Raw genomic sequence first — 25077 nt, forward strand, 5'->3', positions numbered from 1 at the left:
GCAATTCCTTCCCTGATATCTTGGATTCTATTTTCTCTTTATCATTTCAGATACTATCACCCAAGTCCCTAAGCAACAAGATCATGGTATCTTAGACCTGCAATTAAAAAGTATCTCAGAGGTCACTGTGAATCTTGAAATTTCTCAGACTTGTGAATGTTAAAAATTTCCCCATTGGGGAATTCTCCATTGGAATAATTCCCTACTGGGAACATTCCCCATTTAAATGTGAAAACTCTACTTGGATCAGAAATGGGAGGACCTCTACTCCACCAGTACTTAGGACTGCTTTAGGGGAGAAAACTCCTTGCTGAACAATGAGAAATGTTTACACCCATACTTAAGCCATGCCTATTTTTAGAATTAATACAATAGGGTGCTAAGTACCTATAAAGGTCAGGCAACTTGTGAATTTACAAGGACCAAAGAGGTGAAAACTTATTCAGAAGTTTTTTCTGGTTCAAACTTACTAAAAGGATTAGTCCACTCAGCTGTGTTTTTTCTGGTTCAAACTTACTAAAGGGATTAGTCGACTCAGCTGTGAATTCAGAATGGGCTGTCCTTTGGAAACCATCTACTGTAATTGGTAGATGGAAGAACTTAGGGGAGGTGACATAGGAGAAAACCTATATAAGAAAAAGGATGATCTCTTGAGAAGGAAGAGTCTCTTGAGGGACAAGCTCTAAGGAGGGTCTCTTGAGAAAGAATCTCTTGGAGGAAATCTCTAAGGAGGTCTCTCAAGGGAGGCTGACTCTGGCTGAAACTCCCTCTGGGGAGACTCTGTCCCTCTGAATCCTTGCTTGGACAAATCTTATGGTGAGTGATTAAGGACTGACTGGTTTCTATCTTGGGGCTTAGGCCTGGGTTGGCCAGAGCTGCCTGGGCCGACCTATTCTTTTCTCATTTATTTCCTTTTTCTCTCTCCTTCTTTAATTCCTCATTGTATTATTAATTAAATTCTCTATAAACCCAGTTGATTTGGGTATATTCATAATTGGGAATATTTCCCTGGCGACCACCTTATATTTTGATTTAAAACAAGACACTGTAGTGAAAACATATTTTCTGCGGTCACAAATTTACTCACCCACTCTTATATCTATCACAATTTATATCTTCCACTATTTTAATCACTACAGTTTACAACCTCATAACTCTTACATTTTATGTCTCCCACTCTTTTAAATGTTACAGTTTATGGCAGACAACTCTTTTAAATGCCACATCACTTAGTCCAGCCCTTTCATTTTATGGATCAATCAATCAAGAAACATTTATTAATGCCTACTATATACATACCAAGCAATGTGCTAAACCCCAGAGATACAAAAAAAAGACAAAAAGAATCTTTGTTCTAAAGTTCATCCTCCAGTGGGGGAGACAAGATTCAAATAAATCTATAAATATAAGATACAGAATATCTTTGTAAGATAATCTTAGGAAGGAAAACTCAGACAAAGATACTAAGATCAAGAGGTTATTTGTTTCATTTTTGTCTTTGTATCTCTAGCTCCTAGCATAATGTCTTATACATAATAATTAGTGCTTAGTGTTGACCAAAGTTGTACATGCAGTAAGTACCAGAGGTAAGGATTTGAAGCCAAGTTGTCTTGTGACAGAGTCAATGCCCTTTCTACTGCACCATGTTGTCTCTAAATCCTTATTATGCATCCACTGGACTATTGCAATAATCTCTAACAGATGTCCCTGATCCTAATCCTCCCTCAATTTCATCTCATATGCTAACAATAAACCATACTTCCTAAAAAACCACAGTTCTTTTCATATTGCACATATCTTGTTCAAAAAAAATTTACTAGTTCTTCATTATAAAGAAAATAAAATTCAAAGGACTGATCCTGTCATTCAGTACCCTCTGTGATCTGGTGCCAACCTGCCTTTCCAGTTTAACTCTTACTCTTCTTATATTCTATGCTTCAGTCCAGGTGGTCTGTTCCCTGACTCCTGAACTCATTTTGTACAGTCTTATCTCCTTGAGCCTCTTTTGTGAAAATTCTCTTCATCCTTCAAAGTGTTCTACCTTCTCTAAGAGACTGTTCCTGACCTCCCAGAGGGATCTTTCCCTTCTATGGGTTCCTTCCTATAGACCAGTGATGGTGAATCTTTTAGAGACCAAGTGCCCAAACTTTAATCCTCATGTAACATGTGAACCCTCTCCTTACCCCAGACAGGGGAAGGAGGAAGCACTCCCATTGGATTCCTGGGCAGAAGGGCAAATGATAAGAGAGACATGGAGACAGGGAGGGAAGCAGCTCCCTCTGGCATGTGACATATGTGCCATAGGTTTACCAACACAGCTATAGACCTTCCTATCTCTTTCACTGGACTCTTGGCACTGGCATGGCTACTAAATGACTCCTGAGGAAGTAACACTACTCTTATAGGACAGATGTGCTACAAATCGATATTATCTAGTTTCCACTGGGCCTTGATCCCTGCATAGCCATTCTTTAGCTTCTGGTTGATTGGTATTACATTCTTCATGCTATCTGTCCCACGCATTCCTCAAGGTACATCCCCAACACTCGGTGCATTCTCTAAATCAGACACTAGGGGGTAATCCAGAGCTACTGGCTAGGTCTCTCAATTTCTTGGTGCTGAAGGTGCCTGCTGGTTTTTGCTTAAGGCTTTCTTCCATAAGTCAATTACTCAATAAGCACTTATTAAGCACCTACTGTGTGCCAGACACTATGCTAAGCACTGGAAATACAAAAAGAGACAATCCTTGCCCTCAAGGAATTTACAATTTAATGGGAGAGATGATGTGGAAGCAAATATATTCAAAACTATGATAAATCGGAAATAATTAAAAGATGGAAAGCACTGGAATTTAGTCTTAAAGAGCACACTTCTCTTTTCAGCCTACTTGCTCATTTCTAAAAATAATAACCATTTATATAGTGCTTCGGAGTTTGCAAAGCACTTTATAATATGTCATCTCATTTGATACTCACAACACTGGGAAGTAGGTAGATACCCTTATTATCCCCATTTTACAATTGAAGAAACTGAGGCAGACAGATTAATTGACTTGCCCAGAGTCCCACAGCTAGCAAGAGGATTTGAACTGGTCTTCCTGAGTTCACTTTATCCACTGTGCCACGTAGCTGCCAACTCTACCTTCTCCTCCCCAAAAAATACTTCTACAAGTAGTAATATGGGAAAAGCAGTGAATTCAGAATTAGTGTTTAGCTTTGAATGCTGGTTCTGCAACTAACTATCCACATGGACGAATCTCTCTAACTCTCTGAGCCTCCATTGTCTCATCGGTAAAATGAGGGAATTGGATCTGATGTTCTCTTAGGTCCATTCCAACTCCTTTAAGTCTATAATCCTCTTAGTAGTGTCTTCCTACTCTACCTGCCTGCCTTTTGCCTGCCTGCCCTTCCATTTCTACTGCCAGGGGCTACTGCAGGTGTTCTTATGAAAAAGAGAACATCTGTCCTACATTCATACCCAATTAATTGGGAAGTCTTGTCAAATCTGTCTCCACAACATTTCTTCCATCTGTCCACCCACATGACAACTAGCTCAGGTACTCACCATCTCTTGCCTCAGTTTATTGCAATAATCTACTCATTGGTCTTGCTGCATCTAACCTCTCCTTTCTCCACCGCATCTTCCATAGGGCTTCCTTATTTGTATTCCATAAACACAAATCTGAGAAACGTCAATGGCTGCATCTTGCCTCCAGGAGAACACACGAATTCCTTTGTTTGGCATCGAAGCCCTTCCCAGTCTGGTTCCAAACCACTACAGCCTGCTTCTCAGACTAATTTCCCCTTGGTATATATACTCTCTCTTCTAATTGGATTGGTTTACTTTCATTCCTGTACATGAAAGTCCATCTCCTGTGTCTCCATCTTTGTTCCCATTGTTTCAAGTGGCTAGAATGCATCCCCAGCTCCATTAAGGCTCAGCTCAAAGACCACCACCATCTTCTTGGATGGATGCCCCAATGTCCCACTGCCATTTACTTTGGGTTTACCTATCTGTGTTCATCTTTGCATCTCTCCCATAGGATGCTTCTTAAGAGCAGGAGTTGTTTTCATTTTTTTCTTTTTATACCCTCTGCCAAACATAGTACCGTACCTGCTAGTAGTACTAGTAGTATAGTAATGTACAGTCATAGTAACAATAATATATAATAGTTCCCTATAATATATAATAATAAATAATATACATAATATGTAGTACATATAATATGTTGCATGTGTATATATACATGTTAATATATGGTGAGGAGAAGAGAGAGATTCTCCCATTATATTCAAAAACATCTATGAAGATTGAAGGACAGCTTGATGGCACAACAGAGAGTGCTGGGCCTGGAGTCAGGAAGATTCATCTCCCTGAGTTCCAAGAGGTCTCAGATACTTACTAGTTTTGTGAACCTGGATAAGTCACTTCACCTTGTTTGCCTCAGTTTCCTCATCTATAAAATGAGCTAGAGGAGGAAATGGCAAACCATTCCACTTACCTTTGCTGAGAAAACCACAAATGGGATCGTGAAGAGTCAGACATGACTGAAACAACTGAACAAGTGAAGGTTGAAGGTGAAGGGTGTCTTATGCTGAACAATGGATCAATGGAAGTGCCTCTTCCCATAGGCCATGTGAATCTAAGGCTAGAATGATACTCTCTGAAGGAGTGAAAGCAATCTTTGACATGCAGAGAGATGAAGGAACCTTTATCAAGGGAAATGGCAGCTGTAGGTCTGTAACTTCTATTAGAGAGTGTGGCAAGCATTAGTGTTCATGAATTTTGTTGTGTTGAATTAGTTCTCTGTGCCTTGGTTGTCCTTTTACAACTGGTGACAAGAACAATTCCATGGGATTATCTAGGTGGATAAGTGGATTGAAAGCAAGGTCTAGAGATAGGAGGTCCTAAATCTGGCCTCAGATACTTCCTAGTGGTGTGACCCTGGGCAAGTCACATAATCCCCTCTGGCTAGCCCTTACTGCTCTTCTGCCTTGGAGCCAATACACAGTACTGATTCTAAGATGGAAAGTAAGGGTTAAAAAAAAAAAGAACAATTCCATGATGAGGGTATATTAGAATTGATCCAAATCAACAAGTAAGGGAAAGATTTGCAAGGGAGAAGTAAAGGACTCACAGAGACTCAATTTCCTAGAAGACTTCTTATCGAGGGAAGGGCAGAAGTTGGAGCTGTGCAATAGAAGATAGGACTGAATTGTCACCAGTTTCACATATGATTCCAGGAACTGGGGTTATCCAATGCAGATGACAACATTTATGATAGCTCTGGACACTTGGCTCTAGTAAGGATACCTGAGCTGGTAAGAAAGAGCCTACTAGCCCAAGATGGCAGCAGATGTCCATAAGAAGTGTGAGACTTGGGTTTGATGCGCTAAAGAGAAAGCATTATCAACTTGTGCTTCGTACTTGGAAAGAGTAAGTGGTCACAAGCCTTAGGATCTTGTGTGTATGGACTTTTTATTCCTGGGAAAGAAATAGGTGAAAAAGAAGCAATGCCAAATCCAATGATTAGCCATTTCACCCCAGATATATAGAACTAGATAGTGCGGTGTAGTAGACAGAGAGCTGGCCTTAGAACCAAGCCAACTTGGCTCCAGGCCTGACTCTGACACTGGGCACCTTGGCCAAACCATTGAATTTCTCCTTGCTCTGGGTAGTTCTTTATGATTTTAAGTTGCAGCGCTACAAGTTGTAAAGAGAGTGTCGACCTATATTGGTACATGGAGTTTCCTCATCTTGGAGTTCCCCAAATCAATGGAATCCCAGATCTTATCTCAATCCCATTTATGAGACTAGCCAATCAGAAGCCAGAAAGTCCCTATACTTACTAAGGTGTTAAGTAAGGGAGAAACGCTTTTCTGAAGATGACTATGATTTCCTTGCCAAAAATCCATTCTGACCAGTCTACTTAGGGAATTGTTGGCCTTGGCAGGAACAGAGACTTTTAGAACCACACCTTCATCCATGGGATCTGCCAGGACCCCTAAGGCTTGAGCAAAAGTTCAGAGGAGACAACCTGAGGCATTTCTGGAGCATGCAAAGAATGCACATACAAGAATGATCACACAGGACGTGGGGAGGACTACCAGGGAAGAATGCTGCTAGAAATTGTCAGAGACCTGGCACTGCACTGTTTTGCTTCATTTGTTTTCTTTTCTTACAAGGTGGGTGTCCAAACCAAGTGTGAGGGGCTTATTTCCAGAAACAGCAGACACAAAAGGCATTAAAAGCTCTATCATTATCAATCAGTCAATATGCAATTATCAAACATCTTCTATGTGACAGGCCCTGCACTGAGTCTTGAGAACATTAAAGAAAGGCAAAGACAGAAAGAACAGCCTTTTCCCTCGAGGGGCTCACATTATAATGGGGGAGGCAACATGCAAACAACTATGTACAAAGAAAATATATACTGGAGAAGTAGGAGATCCGGAAGAGGGAAGGCACTAGCATTGAGGGGGTCAGAAAAATATTTCCTGTAGAAGGTCAGATTTTAACTGGGACTTGAAGGAAGCCAGAGAAGCCAGGCAATGGAGATAAGGAGGGAGAACATTCCAGGAATGAGAGGCAGCCAGGGAAAATGACCCAAGATCTACAGATGGAGTATGTCATACAAAGAACATAGTAAGGAGGTCAGGGTCACCGGGTTGCTGAATATGAGGGAGGAGGAAGTGTAAAGTCTAAGAAGATTGCAAGACTCTTCTGCCTTGGAACCAATACACAGTATTGATTCCAAGATGGAAGGTAAGGCTTTAAAAAAGAAGACCAGAAGGAGGGTAGGTTATGAAGAGCTTTGAAGAGAGGATTTTGTTAGATCCTAGAGGTAATAGGGAGCCACAAGAGCTTATTGAATAGGGAGATAACATGGTCAGACCTGTGCAAAGGAAGATCCATTTGACAGCTATAGAGGATGGTTGGAGAGGGGAGAACAAAGCAAAAGGTATTGCAATAATCAAGGTGTGAGATGATGAGGATCTGCACTGGACTGATGGTTATGTCAGAGGAGAGAAGGGGAGCATATGTGAGAGATGTTACAAAAGTAAAATGGCAGCACTTAGCAGTAGATTAGCTACAGAGGCAGGCAGAGAGAGAGACACAGAGACACAGAGACACAGACAGAGAGAGAGGAGTCAAGGATAACATCTAGGTTGCAGGCCAGGGTGACTGAGATGATTGTGGTTCCCTTAAGAGTTCTGAAGGGAGAGAGGAAAGATTGAGGAGAAGGATGATGAGTTCAGCTTTGGATGTGTTCAATTTCTTTTGCAACATCTTTCACAAATGCTACTTTTTCTCCTCTGACACTGTCATCATCCTGGTGCAGGACCCCCTCTGGCTCCCACCTAGATAATTGCAATAGTTTCATGATTAGGCCCTCTGCCTCACATTTCTGCCCACTCCAGGCCATCTGCCACCACTCAGTTGTCAAAGTGATCTTCCTGAAGTGCAGGTTGGACCACATTAAATTCCCATACTTAATAAACTCCAGTGACTCCCTATCACTTTTGGCAATAAACCCCCTAGAATTCAAAATCCATAACCTGGATTCCCCTGCCCCTACCTTTCTAGTCTTCTTACACCTTATACTTCCTGTCTTACTCTGCAGTCCAGTAACACTGGCCTCCTTGCTGTTCCTTGCACAGGACTCTCCTACTCTGGGCATTTTCTTTCCTTCTTTCTTTTTGTAAACCCTTAGAATCAATACTATGTATTGGTTCTAAGGCAGAAGAGGGGTAAGGACTAAGCAATGGAGGTTAATCGACTTGACCAGGGTCACATGGCTAGGAAGTGTCTGAAGACAAATTTGAACCCAGGACCTCCCATCTCTGGGCCTAGCTTTCAAACCACTGAGCAACCTAGTTGCCCTTGGGCATTTTCATTAGCTGTCCCTCAGGCCTTTTCCTTATCTCCATCTCATTGTTTCACATCTGGCTACCCTCAAATCCCAACTAAAATTTTTCCTGATTCTCCCTGAACACTAGTGCCTTTCCTCTCCAATTTGCCCTGGATGTAGTTTATTTGTACATAATTATTTATAAATCATCTCTCCCATTAGACTTTATGTCTTGAAAGCAGAGTTTGTCCTTTCCCTTCCTTTGCATCCCTGGCACTTAGGCATCTAGTAAACACTTAATAACTGTTTATTGGCAGACAGAACAACATCTACTTTGAGATGTGAGTCTGGAGGTCAGGAGAGTGGTTTGGGCTGGATACATAGATTTTACAATCATAAGTATAGAGATGATTATTGAATCCCTAGGAGCTGATGAGATCACCAAGAGAAATAGTAGAAATGGAGAAGAGAAGGGGGCCTATGACAAAGCCCTGGAGGGCTCCCATCGTTAGACAGAGGCCTGGATATAAAGCTAGAAAAAGAGCCTGAATATGAAACCCAGAGACAACCACTCTCTGAAGCATGAGGCTAACTAAAGGGTTCTTAACTGTCTTTGATATTATAGAACCCTTTAGCAGTCTAATGAAGCCTTTGGCCCCCTTCTCAAGATATTGCTTTAAAAACACACACACACCAAAAAAAAAAAATATGAGATAGCAAAAGAAAAAGAGATCAAAAGGAAATCAGTTAAGTAGGAGGAAAACCAGGAGAGAGGACTGTCTCAGAAATCTGGAGAGAAGAGAGTATCCAGGAGAAGAGGATTGACAGTGTCAAAAGAGCATACAGGTCAAGAAGGAAGGGGATGAAGAAATACTGGATATGACATTGGATATGACAATTAGGAGCTCACCGGTAACTTGGGAGAGAGTAGTTTCCTTTAAATGATCACTATTTTACGTAATGAAACCCAAGTCCTACCCCATATCTCTTACCCATCTCTTCTGGGGTTTAGGCAAGAGCCTTGTTTGCTTGTGAATTTACACTTTGGAATCTCAGAAGATGGATAAGATGCAGAGGCTCAGCTAGCTGGCTGTTTGGTGTTCTCAGGAAGCTTGGATTTGCAAAGTGAAAACTCTTCTGTAGAGAAAAAGGCTCTAGGATCAGACAAATTTTCCTGATGGCACTGTGAGGGGGAGCAACTGGCAGTTTTCTCTGGGTTGATAAAGGGTCTGCTTCCCTAAAAAAAAAACAAAGTTTAAGCTTTGGGGCTCTAAGCTAAAAGAGAGGCGGTAGAGCTTGCCCTTTTTGTATGGAAGAAGCAGCATCTCCACTAAGGACTTCCTCTAGCTGAAGACAAACTAGAAGGAGAAAGGGTTAAGACGCGCTCAGCAGAGCAACACCTAACAGTGACCACAAGACCAGCACCTGGCAGTGCCCATGAGACTAGCAGAGCAGAGACTTGGCAGGGACTTCATGCTATAGGAGACCCGAAGGGAATAGGTCCAGCAGGAGCAGCAGGATGACATCACCAGAAGATTCAGACTGTCCTGATGCATGGCAAGGATGAGCAAATGTGCTGGGGCCCAAGTGAAGCGTGTCCCTCACTGCGTGCTGCTCCACACATACATCTGGGCCAGATATGTTTCTGGATTTCCTCATCACACTAATTCATCAAATGCTTTTGCTTTAAACTGAGTCTTGTGGCTGGTGGCAATTTGTGAGCTATAGTTTTGAGTAGATTTAGACCCACAAAGAATCTTGAACCTTGACAGCTTGTCTGGAGAGACTAACACAAAAGTCCAAAGCATGATGGGGTGCTACAACTATGAGAAACCCAAGGGGGGGAAAGGATGAGCCCAGAAAAAAATGGGGCATCAAAAAATCATCCCCAACTCTTCCCTTTCTCTCACCTACATACAGTTGTTGTTGAATGTTATCAATTCTACCTCCACGTTGTTTTCCTCATTTTCCCCTTCCTTCACCCTCCTCTCTATTTACACTAGCTCATCATCAGTCTCATCTGACCTAGTATAATAGGCTCTTAATTGGCTTTTCCCCCTCCACTCCATCCTTCAAATCATTATCTTCTTAATGCAGTTCTGATCAAATCACTCACCTGCTCAAAGACCTTCAGTGGCTTCCCATTGCCTCATCAGATAAAATATAAACTACTTATGTCTGACATACAAGAACTTCCATAGTCTGCTTCCAACCTACCTTTCCAGAACTATTTAGTACTACTCCCTTAATAGAGTCTTTACTTTTCTGCCAAACTAAGCTAACCTTTTCCTGAATAGGACTCATCGTCATCTGCCTGTAGCCCCCAGCAGGGAGAGTGGACCCCAATAAAATCAAAGCCATGATCTGGCCAGAATCAATCATGTAGCACTCCTCACATGAGCCCCCCCCCCATCCCTCCTTTCCACCCCTCCTTGCTGTACTTGGCAACAACTGGCTGGCCTTATTCCACCCACTGAAGCAAATATTTTCCTGACAATCTGGACTAGATGGTTATATATTTACCTGTGATTTCTTATCCTATAGAAAACTCTATCTAAGCTTCTCGTCGAGGTAAACTAAGTCATTGTACTAAGATTGTAAATCATTACTAACTATTGTCCATGTAAAAAGCTTACCTAATCCCTTAGCCTATATTACTTTCTCTATAAAATACTAGCTATGATCAATAAACCTCACCTCTGCTTGCTACCAGCTTCAGTGGTCCTCCTGACTCGTGTCATCCTTCTCACCACATCTCATTCTACTCACCCCTTTGGGACCCCCCCCCCAATGTTTGTCAGTATCACCTGACATCTGCCACCCGCATTTGCAGAAACTAATTAATACACTGCCCAGGACCATAGGATCATAGGTCTAGAGCAGGAAGGGACCTCAATGCCCCATAATTCAAGGCTCCCATTTTATAGGTAATAAAACCAAGGCCCAGAGAAGCTTAATTAAGGAGACCTGCCCAAGGTCACACAGGAAGTAAGCAGAAGGGGTGGGATTTGTTCCTGGTTCTTCTGAATGCAGAGCTGGTGGTATTCTTCCCATTCAATCATGCTGCCTAAAAGGACCCACATCCCTTTATCTTCCTGTTGACATCCTTTTCTTACTTCAAGACCCAGCTCAGACAGCCCCTCCTCCCTGGAATCATTCCATGATTCCAACAGCTGAAAATGATCCTCAGATCTGTTTGACTTGCCCTATGAACTTATTTCATTGTCCTGATAATTTGTTAGGTCCTTGAGGACAAACACTACTCTCTCTCTCTCTCTCTCTCTCTCTCTCTCTCTCTCTCTCTCTCTCTCTCTCTCTCTCTCTCTCTCTCTCTCTCTCTCTCTCTCTCTCTCTCTCTCTCTCTCTCTCTCTTCTCCTTTCTCTCTCTCTCTCTCTCTCTCTCTCTCTCTCTCTTTTCTCTCTCCCTCCCTCTCTCTCTCTCTCTCTCTTCTCCTTTCTCTCTCTCTCTCTCTGTCTCTCTGTCTCTCTCTCTCTCTTTTCTCTCTCCCTCTCTCTCTCTCTTTTCTCCTTTCTCTCTCTCTCTCTCTCTTTTCTCTCTCCCTCTCTCTCTCTCTATCTCTCTCTCTTTTCTCCTTTCTCTCTCTCTCTCTCTCTGTCTCTCTGTCTCTCTCTCTCTCTTTTTTTTCTCTCCCTCTCTCTCTCTCTCTCTCTGTCTCTCTGTCTCTCTCTGTCTCTCTTTTCTCTCTCCCTCTCTCTCTCTCTCTCTCTCTCTCTCTCTCTCTCTCTCTTCTCCTTTCTCTCTCTCTCTGTCTCTCTCTCTCTTTTCTCTCTCTCTCTCTCTCTCTGTCTCTCTGTCTCTCTGTCTCTCTCTGTCTCTCTTTTCTCTCTCCCTCTCTCTCTCTCTCTCTCTTCTCCTTTCTCTCTCTCTCTCTCTGTCTCTCTCTGTCTCTCTCTCTTTTCTCCTTTCTCTGTCTCTCTCTCTCTTTTTTCCTCTCTCTCTCTCTCTGTCTCTCTCTCTTTTCTCCTTTCTCTCTCTCTCTCTCTTTTCTCCTTTCTCTCTCTCTCTGTCTCTCTCTCTTTTCTCCTTTCTCTCTCTCTGTCTCTCTGTCTCTGTCTCTCTGTCTCTCTCTCTCTTTTCTCCTTTCTCCTTTCTCCTTCCTCTCTGTGTCTGTTTCTCTCTCTCTCTCTCTCTCTTTCCATTTTTGTATTTTCTGTGGCCTCATCTGACTCCTCTCCCCCAGCACAGTGCCTAGCAACTAGTAGGTGCCTGACAGATACTTATTGAATAAAACAGGATTGAACCCAATAGAATTGCAGAGGTCCAGCTGGCCCCATCCCAAGACAGAAAGTGCCCAAACCTCTTGTGAGGGCTGACCTCTCTCTGGCAGAGCCTTCAAAGCTACAGAAGGCAGGGAGCCTGTGGCCTTCGGTTCAAACATGAGAAGTTGTAAACATTATTTTTGTTGAAACTAAAAGCTGGAAACTAACAAGGTCAAAATGTTCCCGTGGCTTGAGGAAGGACAAGGGATGAGACTTAGAAAAACATACCTCTGAAAGGTGGGTCCATTTTACAGCCATGTTTTCCTGGAGAGAGATGAAAAGGAAGATGGGTGGAGAGTCACACCGGCCAAACCATTCTCCCTTTCTGTGATCTGGAGTAACTGTGGGCAGCTCACGTGAGCTGGACCTCCAAGCTGTCTTCTCTTTTTTTTCTAGAAACTAGAAGCTTCCAGCCACTGGCTACAAATCACATATGTGACTTATTCCTGAGTACAGGACTTGGAATAAGGAAGACGTGGCTTGAATTCTATTTCCAACACTTCCTGGCTGTGTGACTCATTTTACCTCTCTGAAGCTCCATTTTCTCATCTGAAAAATGGAGAGAATAGTAGCCCTAGAAGTTGGTTATGAGGGTCAAATGAGATAGTGCCCATCAAACACTTTGCAAGCCTTAGCGCCATCTATAAATATTGGCTATTATTGTTATTATATTACTGAGTCAGAACGTAATACTAAGTAGAGGGCTGGCCTTGGAGTCCAGAGACTTGAATCCAAGTCTTTCTGACTCTTATTGTACATACGACCTAAACTTTAAGTGCTGCCTGGCAATTCTCCAAGACTTTAAATTTCCCCTAAGTTGCCTTTGCATATCAAAGGGACTAGATTTGGAGTCAGGGAGATCTAGATTCAAAACTCACATCAGACATTTACCAGGTATGGGACCCAGGGCAAGTTGCTTACTTTCTCTGAGCCTCAGTTTTCTCATCTGAAATGTATACCAAGGACCCTTTATTTCACTGTCTCCTATGGTGAAGTAGCTAGGTAGCCCAGTGGATAGAGCATAAGACCTGGAGTTGGGAGGACTTGGGTTCAAATCTAATCTCAGATACTTTCTCACTGTGTGACCCTGGGCAAGTCACTTAACCCCATTGCCTGATCTTTGCCATTTTTCTATCTTAGAAGTGATACAAAGATAGAAGGTAAAGGTTTAAAAAAAGCCTCTCCCAACGGGCCTAGGCCCTTCCAAAAGGGAGCTGAACAGAGCAGATTATGGGAACTTTCTTCTGTAAAAGAGAGTGAAAAAGTGAAAAGAAGAGATGAAGGCGGCACCAAGATAACTGTAGCATTTTCTGTCTTTTTAACACTTTCTGAATCAACCCTAGAGAGTGAACTCAGGAAGGAGCAGCTTCTGCAGACAAGAGGTAAATGCTGCTTTGGGGCCACAAAAGAGAAAAAGAAAAGGGGCTTGTGGCCATTAAGGTTTAAGTGAGAGCAGCTCAGGCTTTGACAGCCATCTGGTGGCCAGATCCATGACGGCAATGAAGATGGTCATTAATAATAAGGATAATGATGATGGTGGGATGGACATGGCTAGAGCACCTTAAGGTTTGCAAAGTGCTCTCCTTAAGTTTCTTTTCATTTGAACCTCACAGCACCACTGAGACAGAGCTATTATCAATCCCATTTCACAGATGAGGACGGTGAGGCAGAGAAACATTGAGTGATTTGCCCACCGTAACACAGGAAAAAACATTTTATTAAGGGCCTACCATTTGCCAACTAGTGAATATCCAAGATAGGATCTGAACTTGGGTTTTCCTGACTGCAAGTCTAACACAATCCATTTTATACCAACTGTCTCATTTTGTACACTGACTTATTCCTATTCACTTGTTCAGATCTTAGAGGCAATTAGGTGACACAGTGAATAGTGTGCAGAGGAGGATCTGAGTTTGAATCTAGCCTCAGACACTTGCTAACTGTGTGACCCCAAGCAGGTCACTTAACCTCTGGCTGCTTCAATTTCCTTATCTATAAAACGGGAATGATGAAAGCACCTACTTCCGACAAGGTTGCCGTGAGGATAAAAATTAATTTGCAAAGCACTTTGCAAACCTTAAGGTGCTATATAAATGCTAGTTATTTTTATAATTATCTTAACTGATGTGATGGCTATACTTTCTTTCAGGTTTAAAGGAGAGGCCAAAACTGACATAAATATTGCATCTGCAAAAAGTGGCTCAGTGAATTGAGAGCCAGGTCTAGAGATGGGAGGTCCTGGGTTTAAATCTGCCCTCAGATACTTCCTAGCTGTGTGACCCTGGGCAAGTCACTTAACCCCCATTGCCTATCCCTTACCACTCTTCTGCCTTAGAACCAATACACAGTATTGATTCTAATTTAGAAGGTAAGGGTTTAAAAAAAAAGGGGGGGATGATGAGAGCATCTCTCTCTCTGGATTGTTATGGTAACCAAATTGGGATCATGTTTTGTAAAGCACTTTGCAAAACTTAAAGTGAATTATGAATGTGGGCTACAAATATCAATGGAAGGAGTGCTGACGATGGTAATCCCACAGACAGATGAAATCCTAGGTCTGGACTGAAACTAACTAAATCAAAGATCAGTGCTATTGGACTTCACTTGCACAAATGAGGAAGGCGCAGGGAACCAAGCTAATTGTGAAGGATCTTCCTTAAAGGTTTGTGGTGTCACTGGGGGGCCTTTTCTAGGGATTCCAACCACAGGCTGTCTCACTTCAGTAGAGTCTCACAGACAGTTAAGGTGGGTTTCCACTTGACCTGAGGTCTCCACGTGAACGAAGACTATAATAGAATACACCTGACCATCTACAATATTGTATAGTGCATTCTTCCAGGTAGTTCTGGGCTCCTGAGTTCCCTTTCAACTTTGTCTTGGCATCACCTTCCATGAGCCATCCTAACTCCCCTCTGAGTGCCCATGACAGAGGGAAGTGGCTTTTATGGAGAAAGGAATACATTCAAGGATGAGGCCCAAGAACATGCTCTCTCTGAGAATCCAAGTGTTGCTCTATCCAAAAAGAAAAATGTAGCCCTTGACAGGTACCCCTCAGGTGATGAGAACGAGAAGACTGACCTTAAAAGGAGACATCCTTTTAAGAAGAGGAATATGTGCTTGCTCCTTTTTATCTTTACTGTATATGGAAAAGATCTCTCTGTTGTAAATACATAATGATTAGACCCTGGAAAATTTTTCTCCCAGGGAACAAAAGGAGACGGAGAGGGGAATTCCCAATAACTTTTAAAAAAGAGTCTCTGGGGTGGAATTCCCCATGCTGACTCAAAGAAAGGCTAGAAAAATCCCATGATTAAAATTCTAAAAGGGAAAATGGCCCAAGAGAAATGGAAAGTTCTCAAGAATGAATCAGAGCCTTGTATAATTGATTCCCCTGGTAGAAAAAGAGAGGGAACGGCTTAGAGATCAACATGGATGCACCAAGGAACTCACTTAACCATCTTAGATTTTGGAAACATCATGTCTAGAAGATGGAAGCAAGGACAGACCACTGAAAGATAGAGGCCTGTAACAGCAGTGTCAGGGATGTTAAAGGTCAGAACAGGCAGAAACTACCGATGAATGTCAAGAATTCTAAAGTATTTTTAAAGGCATGTTGGAGACAGTTGGGAGATTAAAGAAGGACTCTTTCAGCAGTGGAGGAGATAATGATAGTAAATGATGAAGAACAGACAAGATTGTTCAACTCTTGTTTTAATGCTGCTCATCCCCCCCCCCTCCCCACCAGGAAAACAATCTTGGCATTAGCAAATACAATACAAAAATAGGTAACAGGAAGAGGGAAGCCAAAATAAGTGAGGAGATCACAAGAAATGGTCCAATCAAGGCACTCCCTTACTTAGTGGCTTCCTATTGCTTGCGGATTCAAATACAAAATCTTCAGGCTAGCATTCAAAGCCCTCCAGAGCCTAGCCTTCTCCTACCTTTCTGGTTTTCTTATGCCTTACTCCCAGGCACATTCTCTTCTATCTAGTGACACTGGCCTCTTGGCTGTTCCACAAACAAGACACTCCCATCTCTCAGCTCTGGGCATTTTCTCTGACTATCCCTTAAGCCTGGAATGTTCTCCTTCCTCACCTCTATTTCCTGGCTTCCTTCAAGTCCCACCTAAAATCTCACTACTCCAGGAAGCCTTTCCCATCCCCTTTTAATTCTAGTGTCTTCTTTCTGTTAATTATTTCCTATTCATCCTGTATACAACTTATATGTATGCATGTGTTTGCTTGTGGTTTCCCTCCATTAAACTGTGAGCAATTTGAGGACAAGGATTGTCTTTTGCCTACAATGCTTGGCACTTAATAAATAAAATAAGGAGACCCTTAATATGTGTTTATTGACTGAAATCAGTTGCCCTCAATGAGTTCATTTGACCCAGACAAGCTCTGTTTCAAAAATCTCCTTGAGAGCTCCAGGACCAGATTAAGCAAATATTTCCAGAGGAGGAAGAAGATAGGTTCTTTAAGCAAGTTGGCAAGTTCAGCTTTGAATACTAATAAAATCTTTGAATACATTCTGAAAGGGATATTAGAGGATGCATGGTGGAATAGTGGAAAGAGCACTGGACCTCTCAACCAATTACCATACCTCTCCTTGAGTCTGTTTCTTCATCTGTCAACAAAAGGGATTATAATGCTTTTACTTCCTGTATCTCAGTGGTGTTGTGAGTATCGAACATAATAAATACATAACATTATAAATATAAGCTGTTACTGTTTCTATTAAAAACAGAATAGCCAGCACTTAAATTGGCAGAAGGTGATCACTGGAAGCCAGCATGAGTTCATCAAGACCAGCTTCATTTTCCTTTTTTTTTCTTTTAACAAGGTCAACACTTTCATCCTATTCTAATGGCTAATTAGAGTATAAAGCTGGTTATCAGGTATCAAGAACACAAGATCTGACATGATTTCCCAAGCTGGCAAGGCTTCAAGTATAGCCATGGCCCTGGATTCTCTTCAAGGACTAGTTTAGAAAAGTTTGGAGAGGTTCATTCATTAGCAACACAACAATCACCAAGTGACAAAATTTTAGTCACAGTAACTCATGAAACAAATCCAATCCAATAAGCATTTATTAAGTGCCTGCTGTGTGCACAGCACTGTATTAGGATGGTGGGGGATACAATGACAAGACACAGAAAGTCTCTGCCCTCGAGGAGCTTACATTCTATGGGAAACCATCTATTAAGATGCAGAGTTCTTGACCTACATTGGTGTAAGAAGTGCCCTTCAGTGAAATCAACAATCCTTTATTAAACACCTTCTACATGTCAAACATTATGTTAGGCACTTGGAGAGACACAAAGTTGGAGAAGACGTGGTCTTTGTCCCTGAAGAAGTGTATAAAAACCACAATTTTAGGGAAGTTTTGAAGTGCAAGAGCAATGTTATCCATTTCATAACTCCTTTTGGACAAGATGGAGAGATGGGGGTTGGATGTAAGAATGATGAGGATTTGCTATTAATTGAGTGGCTCCACCCAAAGAGCAGTGATTAATTATGAATTGCCTTCAGGCCAGAGGGGAATACCTAGTGATGTCCCAGGAATCCATGTTGATCAACATTTTTATCAGTGATTTGAATGAAAGCAGGAATGGATGGATATTAGGTACCTAGGAGGGATAAAATGGTTTTAGACAACAGAATTAGTATCAAAAAAGAGCTCAATAGGTTAGAATGATGGCCCAAGTTGAAAATAATGGCCCATGATAAAATCTAATAAGGATATGCATAAGCTTTACACTTGAGTTTTTAAAAAATCAGAAGTATAAATCCAAGATGAGGCTGTTGGTATGTTTGATAGGTGAGAGTTTGACAGGGCAACCCAAAGACTGAAATGAGATCTCAAGCTTCATTAATAGAAGCATCGCCATTAAAGGAGGAAGATGCCTCTAGTTGGACCATACCTAGATTACTGTATATAGGTTCTGTGTACCATAGTTTGGGAGTGTCATTGACAAGCCATGGAGAGAATAAAGGAAGACGGTCAGGATGGAGAGGGAACTGGAAAGCAGACCAATGAAGATTGGTTAAATGACCTGGGAACATTCCCCCTGGATCATAGGCTCAGAGGTTTAGAGACAGAATGGACCACTGAGCTCATCTAGTCTAATTGCCTCAAATTACAGTTGAGAAAACTGAGACCCAGAGAGGTTGTCATTGCCCCAGAGAAGTAGGTCATATAAGTAGTAAGAAATGGAAACACAGCATTTGAACTCAGGTCATAGAAACATAGGTTTCAAGCTAGAAAGAACTTAGAGTAAAATTCAAACCCTAAGACTGCTGGGTACAAATCTAGCACTCTTTCCACTGAATCATACTGCTTTCTTGCTGTACTATCCACTTTCTTCTGGAGAAAAGAATGCTTGGTTTGGGTGATAAGGATGATACTTCTCTTCAAGTATTTGAGGTATTATACCTGGGTATATAGGGTAGAGGTAGAGGACCTGGTTTTGTTCTGCTTGGCCCCAGAGGGCAGAACTAGGGGTACAGAGAGGTCGATTTGAACTCCAATATAAGAGGAAGCTTCCTAATAATCCGAGCTGTCCAAAGATCAGATGGGCTGCCTCTGGAGGAAGGAAGCTTCCTTTCACTGAAGGTCTTCCAGCACAGGCTGGATGACCCCTTAGGGATGCTGTTGAGGGGATTCTTATTGGCATAGGCTGACTTGGGTGACTTCTGATGTCTACTCCATTTCTCAGAATCCATGATTCTAGTTAGAGCATACACGTGATGGATGGTGATGGGAGTGTGAGGCAGGATTATAGGATTTAGAGCAGGAAGGATCTGAGACATTAATCAGCCAAACCCCTTATCTTAGGAGACACTGAGGCTCAGAAAAGGGTGTTTGTTGGAGATGATACAACTGGGGCTGGGGGGCGGGGGAGAAGCAGAGGGAGAAGGGAAAAATCCAGAAGGAATGAGTCTTGAGAGTGGGCTAAGCCCAGAGTCATAACTAGGGTGGGGCAATTAGGAGCTTGGCTGAATTTAGAAGGCACTGAACTTAGAGGATGCTGACAGCACTTGCAACCCTCTGGTAGCATAGAAACAACAGGGCTTAGCAATTCATTAGCAAGAATAAGTGGTTAAAATGAGAAGCTGCCAGATGGCAAGCTAGGGTGAGTAATCTTTACAGCTCTGCGCTCCCCCCTCTCAGTATCTTCCCTGGGAGTAGCTCTGAGCTACTGTCTTGCTCTACAGGGCAGTGTGGTACAGTGGATGAGTTTTTGGTTGGGGGGGTTTAAATCCTGGCTCTGCCATGTACTACCTACGTGACTACTTAAATTCTCTGGTCTTGGTTTCTGAATCTATAAAAATGAAGAAGACTTGGACCAGATGGCCTCTGAAGGCCCTTCCAGATCTAGCTCTAAGAAAAGAACTGCTCTCCCCTTGGGGTCAGGGGGAGGCTGCAGGCTGCTTGCCCCAAGCATGGTTCTGCTCCTTGCTTATAGGCAGAAAAAATACCTAGTTATGGCTCTGGTTAATCTATTTTGAGAATGTAAGTCTGTAATGATGATCATGTTCTGGGAAAAAACATTCCTCTGTGGCCAACTGAGTCATCAAAGTAGCCTTGCAGAAGTGGGTGGATCCAGTAACCCCATCCAGGAAAAATCTCTATTCTTCATTGGGTTTAAAGCGTATGGGGCATTTCCGCTCTGCCAATGACCTAAAAGCTGGAGGTTTCCCTGGGACAAAAAGCCCAAATTGAGTGAGTGGTCTAAGGGGCTTTGAATCACGATGAGCCAGAAGCCCTGGCTCTGCCATTTGAGGTAACCATCTTGAAGGGCTAATCACAGAGAAGGAAGGTGGCTGCTGTTAAGGCTATGGGTCTGTGAAGGCTACAGGGTAGGTTTTAGGCAAATAACCTGGGGTGGGGTGCCTAGAAAGAAAGGTTTGCTTTTTATAAACGATGAGAGCAGCTTGTGTATTGGATGGTTCTGATCTTCGAAGGGAAGGAATCATTTTTTATATCCATTACATTGACTAGGTTTTCCCTTAGCTAAGATGAAGGAGAATTAGATAGCAAAGGCAACCATGTGACATAATGAACCCAGAATTGGACTTGAAATCAGGAAGACTTGAGTTCTAATCCTGCCTCCAATACTTATTCGCTGTGTGACTCCCAGCAAGCCCTTGAACCTCTCTGTGATTGTTTCCTTATTTGTACAATAAGGGGGTTGAATTTGATGGAATCTAGGCTCCCTTCCAGCTCTAAATCTTGATTCTGTGAATCAAGGAATGTGGCCAACATGACCAAAACCATCAAGAGGAAGATTTTTCATTGGTTGAATATGAATTGGGAATTATAGAATGGACTAGGGAGCTATATATGGAGCACAAATCTGATAGTTGGGGGGTGGGAGAAGAGAGATACAGGAAGGGAATCGGGATTCTGGAATAGATTAAGTTCTCTTCTGGGGCCATGAGAGACTACACGCTGGAATGTCTCCTCTAAAGTGGAGTCCCCAGAACTGAACCCAGTAATGAAGAAGTGATCCAACCAGGGCAGAGGGCAGTGGACTCTTCTCTGTTGCTTTGGGCACCATGCTTTCAGGAGCTCAGCCTCAGGTCCTAGTCACCTTTTGGGGTGTCCACACACACCAAACTCATGAATCAAGTCAGAATCAAGCTAGTCCTGAGTCTAGTTTGACTGACAGATGCTCTTCAGATATTTGGGGGCAGTTTTCACTTACTCATTGGTCTTTATCTTACCCCATTATATTTTAATTTCCTTTTCGTTAAGAATTAATGCATTCTTGTCTGGAAAGAGCTAAGAAAGAGGGAGCAGAAATGAGTTGAGTATTTAGCTATGTATGACGATTGCAGAGGGAAAAGGTAATTAGGGATCAGACATGACTGTCATATGTGGTCAGTCTCTGAATCCAAGGAACCAAATAAGCTTAGGAGCCATGAAGGCTTCAGGCCAAGTTTTAGGGATCAGGAGGGACCTAGAATGCAGCAAAAGGCAAATGCCCTGGGGTTGAAGACAAGGTCCTATGAAGAGATGGGTCCCAAGAAGGAGAGGGAATCCCCAGGAGGTGACCAGATCAGTAAGCCATACAGTCCAGTGTACCTGGCTAGCCCAGCCCTGCCCAGCCGATCTGGGGTCTGACCTTATCGACATTGCCATCAGATGCCAGGGAGCTGTGGACTTGGACATTTCTGTGCTTTTGTCTGCTTCCATTTTCCTGTAGTTAAAGAATTCAGAATATCACAGCTGGAAGAGGTCTAAGATATCAGCTAACCCATTTTATAGATGAGGAAAGTGAGGCCCAAGAAGAGAAGTGACTAACCCAAAGTTAGTTTCTGATTAGATCTTCCCATTATATTATATATTCTTCCTATTGAACTGCCTGTCTTCTCCTAGGAGAAAGAGCTGGGACAGCTATGATTGATGATGCCAATTCTTTCTTAAGGTTGAGGGTGGGTGGAGGCCTTTCTAAAACTAGAATCTTATTTCACTGAGAACAGTGACATTGGAAAAGAACTCCCTAAATCTCTTTCCTTCTTTCTTCAAAAATCCTCTGCCTCATCACCCACTCTCTTCTCCTCCCCTCTCTCATCACAGATGTAGTGATTCCTACTTCTTATTAAGACCAAGAATCTCTCTACCTCCACCCTTGATCGATGACTCCTTTTGGAAGAGTAAAAAATTCTGGATTTGGAGTCAGAGGGACTGGATTCAGATCCTGGGTCTGCTAATTGACTAGAGTACAAAGTGCTTAACCTTTCTATATCTCAGGTTTCTATATCTCTATATTTCAGTAAAATGAGAAGGCTATATATTGTCTTGTGATCTCATTTCTTCCATCCTCCTGAAGGATTTGCACCAGCACTTGTCCCATCTTTTTCATGTCTTTATTTCTTTTTAAACCCTTAACTTCTGGAGCAATAAGGACTAGGCAAAGGGGGTTATATGACTTGCCCAGGGTCACACAGCTAGGTATCTGAGGTCAGATTTGAATCCAGGACCTCCCATCTCTAGACCTGGCTCTCTCACTCTCACTCTCTCACCCAGCTGCCGACTCTCATGTCTTTTCAATCTTTCCCTCCCCACTGGTTCTTTCTTATCAATCTACATACTTGCTCAGATCTCCTTAATCCTTTCCATCTATCATGCTATTGTACTTAGCCCTTCCTTTCCCTTCACTCCTAAACTTGATAGTGTTACCTTCTTTTCCCTACCACTACTCACATCTACTCTTTGCGGTCTGGCTTTTATTCAAAACTGTGTTCTTTCTTCAAAGTCACCAAATCTAATGGCCTTTTTTTTTTCCCCCAGCCTTTATCTTCCTTGGCCTCTCTTCACCCTTTGATACTGTTGCCCACCCCTTTCTGATAGACACATTCTTCTTCCAGCTTCAGAGATATTCCATTCACTGAATTCTCCTGCTACCTCTCTGCTCCTCCATCTCTGCCATGACTCTCCCTCACTGTGTCTTCATCTTCTTTCTGGCCCTTCCCCAAAGGCAATTCCCTCAATCTCCTCTCCACACTCTTCACTGGCAATCTCACCCATCCCATGGTTTCGGCTCCCACCTCTACAGAGATGACTCCCAAATCCATATTTCTAGTCTCAACCTCTTCTGTGTTCTAGACCTGAACCTCCAGCGGCTCACAGGATATTTCCACACTGATGTCCCTTTGCCATCTCAAAATCAACATACCTCAAACAGAGGTCATTATCTTTCCCCCTAAACTGGCTTCTCCTCCTGGTTTCACTGTTTCTGGCATGCCAGTCTTCACTGAGTTTTTTTTTAACCCTTACCTATCTTGGAGTCAATATTGTGTATTGGCTGCAAGGCAGAAGTGTGGTAAGGGCTAGGCAATGGGGGTCAAGTGACTTCTCCAGGGTCACACAGCTGGGAAGTGGCTGAGGCCAGATTTGAAACTAGGACCTCCTGTCTCTAAGCCTGGCTCTCAATCCACTGAGCCACCCAGCTGCCCCCCTTTCACTGATTTTTTCATGCTCAAGACCTCTGGAGTTAACTTGAACTCTGCCCTCTTTCTCATCCCCAACATCCAGTTAGCTAGTAGTGTCTATCAATTCCATCTCCATCGTATCTGGCCCTACCTCCTTCTCCCTGTTCCATTTTAGTCCTTACCACCATCCTGAACATGAACTTATAGAATTCTTATAGGATTGACTACCTCAGTTTCCTCTTTCCTCCAAACCATCCTCCCAACTTCTGCCAGAAGAATCTTTCTTACATATAGGTTATGTTAGTCCTTTGCTCAAACATATTCAGTGGCTCCCTAGTACCTCTCAAGTACAGTTCAGACTCCTTTATCTGGCATTCACAGTTCTGTACCATTTGCTACCGCCTTACCTTTCTAGCCTTCTCTCACATTATTCTTCTCTATGCACCTACCAAGCCAGCCAAACATGCCTTTGCTCATATTCCTTTTGCTTGGAATGCTCATTACTTAAAGCACAACTCTAATCAAGCTTCTTTGAGTGTCCCACTCAGGAAAAATCTCCTTCCTCTGAGTTCAGGAGGCACTTCATTTCTTATCTTCCTGACAAATCAAAGCATATGCCAGTGTTCCCATCTTCCTCCTAATAGACTGTAAGCTCTCTGAGAGCAGAAATCATGTCTTGTCTCAACTTTGTCTCCTTTCTGGTACCCAGCCCAGGTTTTGGCACACTGTGGCCATTTAATAAATGTTTTTGAATGAATGAACAAAAGAGCGAATGAATGGAGTCCAGCTCCAGAGTGCAAAGTGTCCCAGGGCCCATTATAGATCCCAGCTAAGGGCTGAATGGTTTACAGGCTGCTAATGGGGAGGTCAATTGCCTGTCCAGAGAGGGGACCCCCAAAAAGGGAATCGAATGTCTTTAAGCAAAATCCCTCCTCACCTTGATGGATAGAGTTACAGCTCCTTCAGACTACAGCTGCTTTGGGACTACTCTTGCTCCTTCCTCTAGTTTAAAGCATCAGGGGAAACCATATTAACATGACTGGGATGGCCAGACCTCCTACTCTGCTGCCCATTGGTTCCATTTCCATTCCCCAGGACCACATGTGTCACGGGTAGGGACTCCTGTGTGTCACATGGACCAATGGGGGAAGATGGGGCAGACTGTGGGCACAAATGGGACCAACTCGGAGCTTAGAGAAGAAAAGGAAGCCAGGTGGCTAGAGTGGGAGAAAAGTAAGAAAAGGATTTAGCTGGAAAAAGAAAACTTGGAACAGAGAAAGAAGAGCCTGGGGAAAAACAGACTTTCTTGCTGTTCAGAGAATGCAAGAATGACCTTTAAGAGGGGAGTGCAAAAGGAATGTGGAATGAGGCAGAGCTGGCTCCACCCCAGGGAGGGGCACTGGCTTCCAAAGCTGTGTTCACACCCACACTTCCCCTCACCCCCCACTTCCCGAAATAGGATTGCCTAGTCTCCAAATATGGACTAGAGAAAAGAACAGAAGCCTCCAGAATCTTGTTACCTGGTTCCTGATCCCAGATTTAGCATCCTGAGTGATCGAAAGGCAAATCACTTTCCCTCTCTGGATCTCAGTTATAAAATCAGGAGGTTGGGCTAGAGGAACTCATGGCATCCTTCCTGACCTGACATTTTAGGACTGGACAGCTATGAGAGCATTTCAAAGAGCAGCGAGTGCTTTATAGACAAAATGAGAGAGAGCACGACTCCATTAGATTGCAAATGCCCTGAGAACAAGACTGTCTTTTGCCTCTTTTTGTATCTCCAGAGCTAGGTGCTTAAGAAATGTTTAGGGATGGATGAATGGATGGATGGATGGATGGATGGATGGATGGATGGATGGATAGATGGATGGATGGATGGTTTGAGAGAAACCTGGAAAGGCCTGGGAATATCATAGGTTCATAGTTCTAGAGCCAGGAGGAACCCCAGAGGTCAAATAGTCTAATCCCTAACTTTAGGGCTCAAGGTCAATTACAGAACAAGGA

At 42.9% G+C, this 25077-nt stretch overlaps 1 protein-coding gene across 2 annotated transcripts in view; it reads right to left on the reverse strand.

Annotated features, from left to right (window-relative positions):
• LOC103106059 (microtubule-actin cross-linking factor 1, isoforms 6/7-like) overlaps window positions 1-12763 on the reverse strand; it is a 105658-nt gene extending 92895 nt beyond the window's left edge. For both annotated transcript variants that reach the window (XM_007488707.3, XM_007488706.3), the window contains exon 1: window positions 12362-12763. In XM_007488707.3, the coding sequence (XP_007488769.2) occupies window positions 12362-12391 (30 nt within the window). In that variant the 5' untranslated portion in view covers window positions 12392-12763. The remainder of the gene's footprint in view (window positions 1-12361) is intronic.
• Window positions 12764-25077: the final 12314 nt, after the last annotated feature.

Source organism: Monodelphis domestica, chromosome 3, assembly GCF_027887165.1.
Source record: "Monodelphis domestica isolate mMonDom1 chromosome 3, mMonDom1.pri, whole genome shotgun sequence".
In the NCBI taxonomy this organism is placed as follows: Eukaryota; Metazoa; Chordata; class Mammalia; order Didelphimorphia; family Didelphidae; genus Monodelphis; species Monodelphis domestica.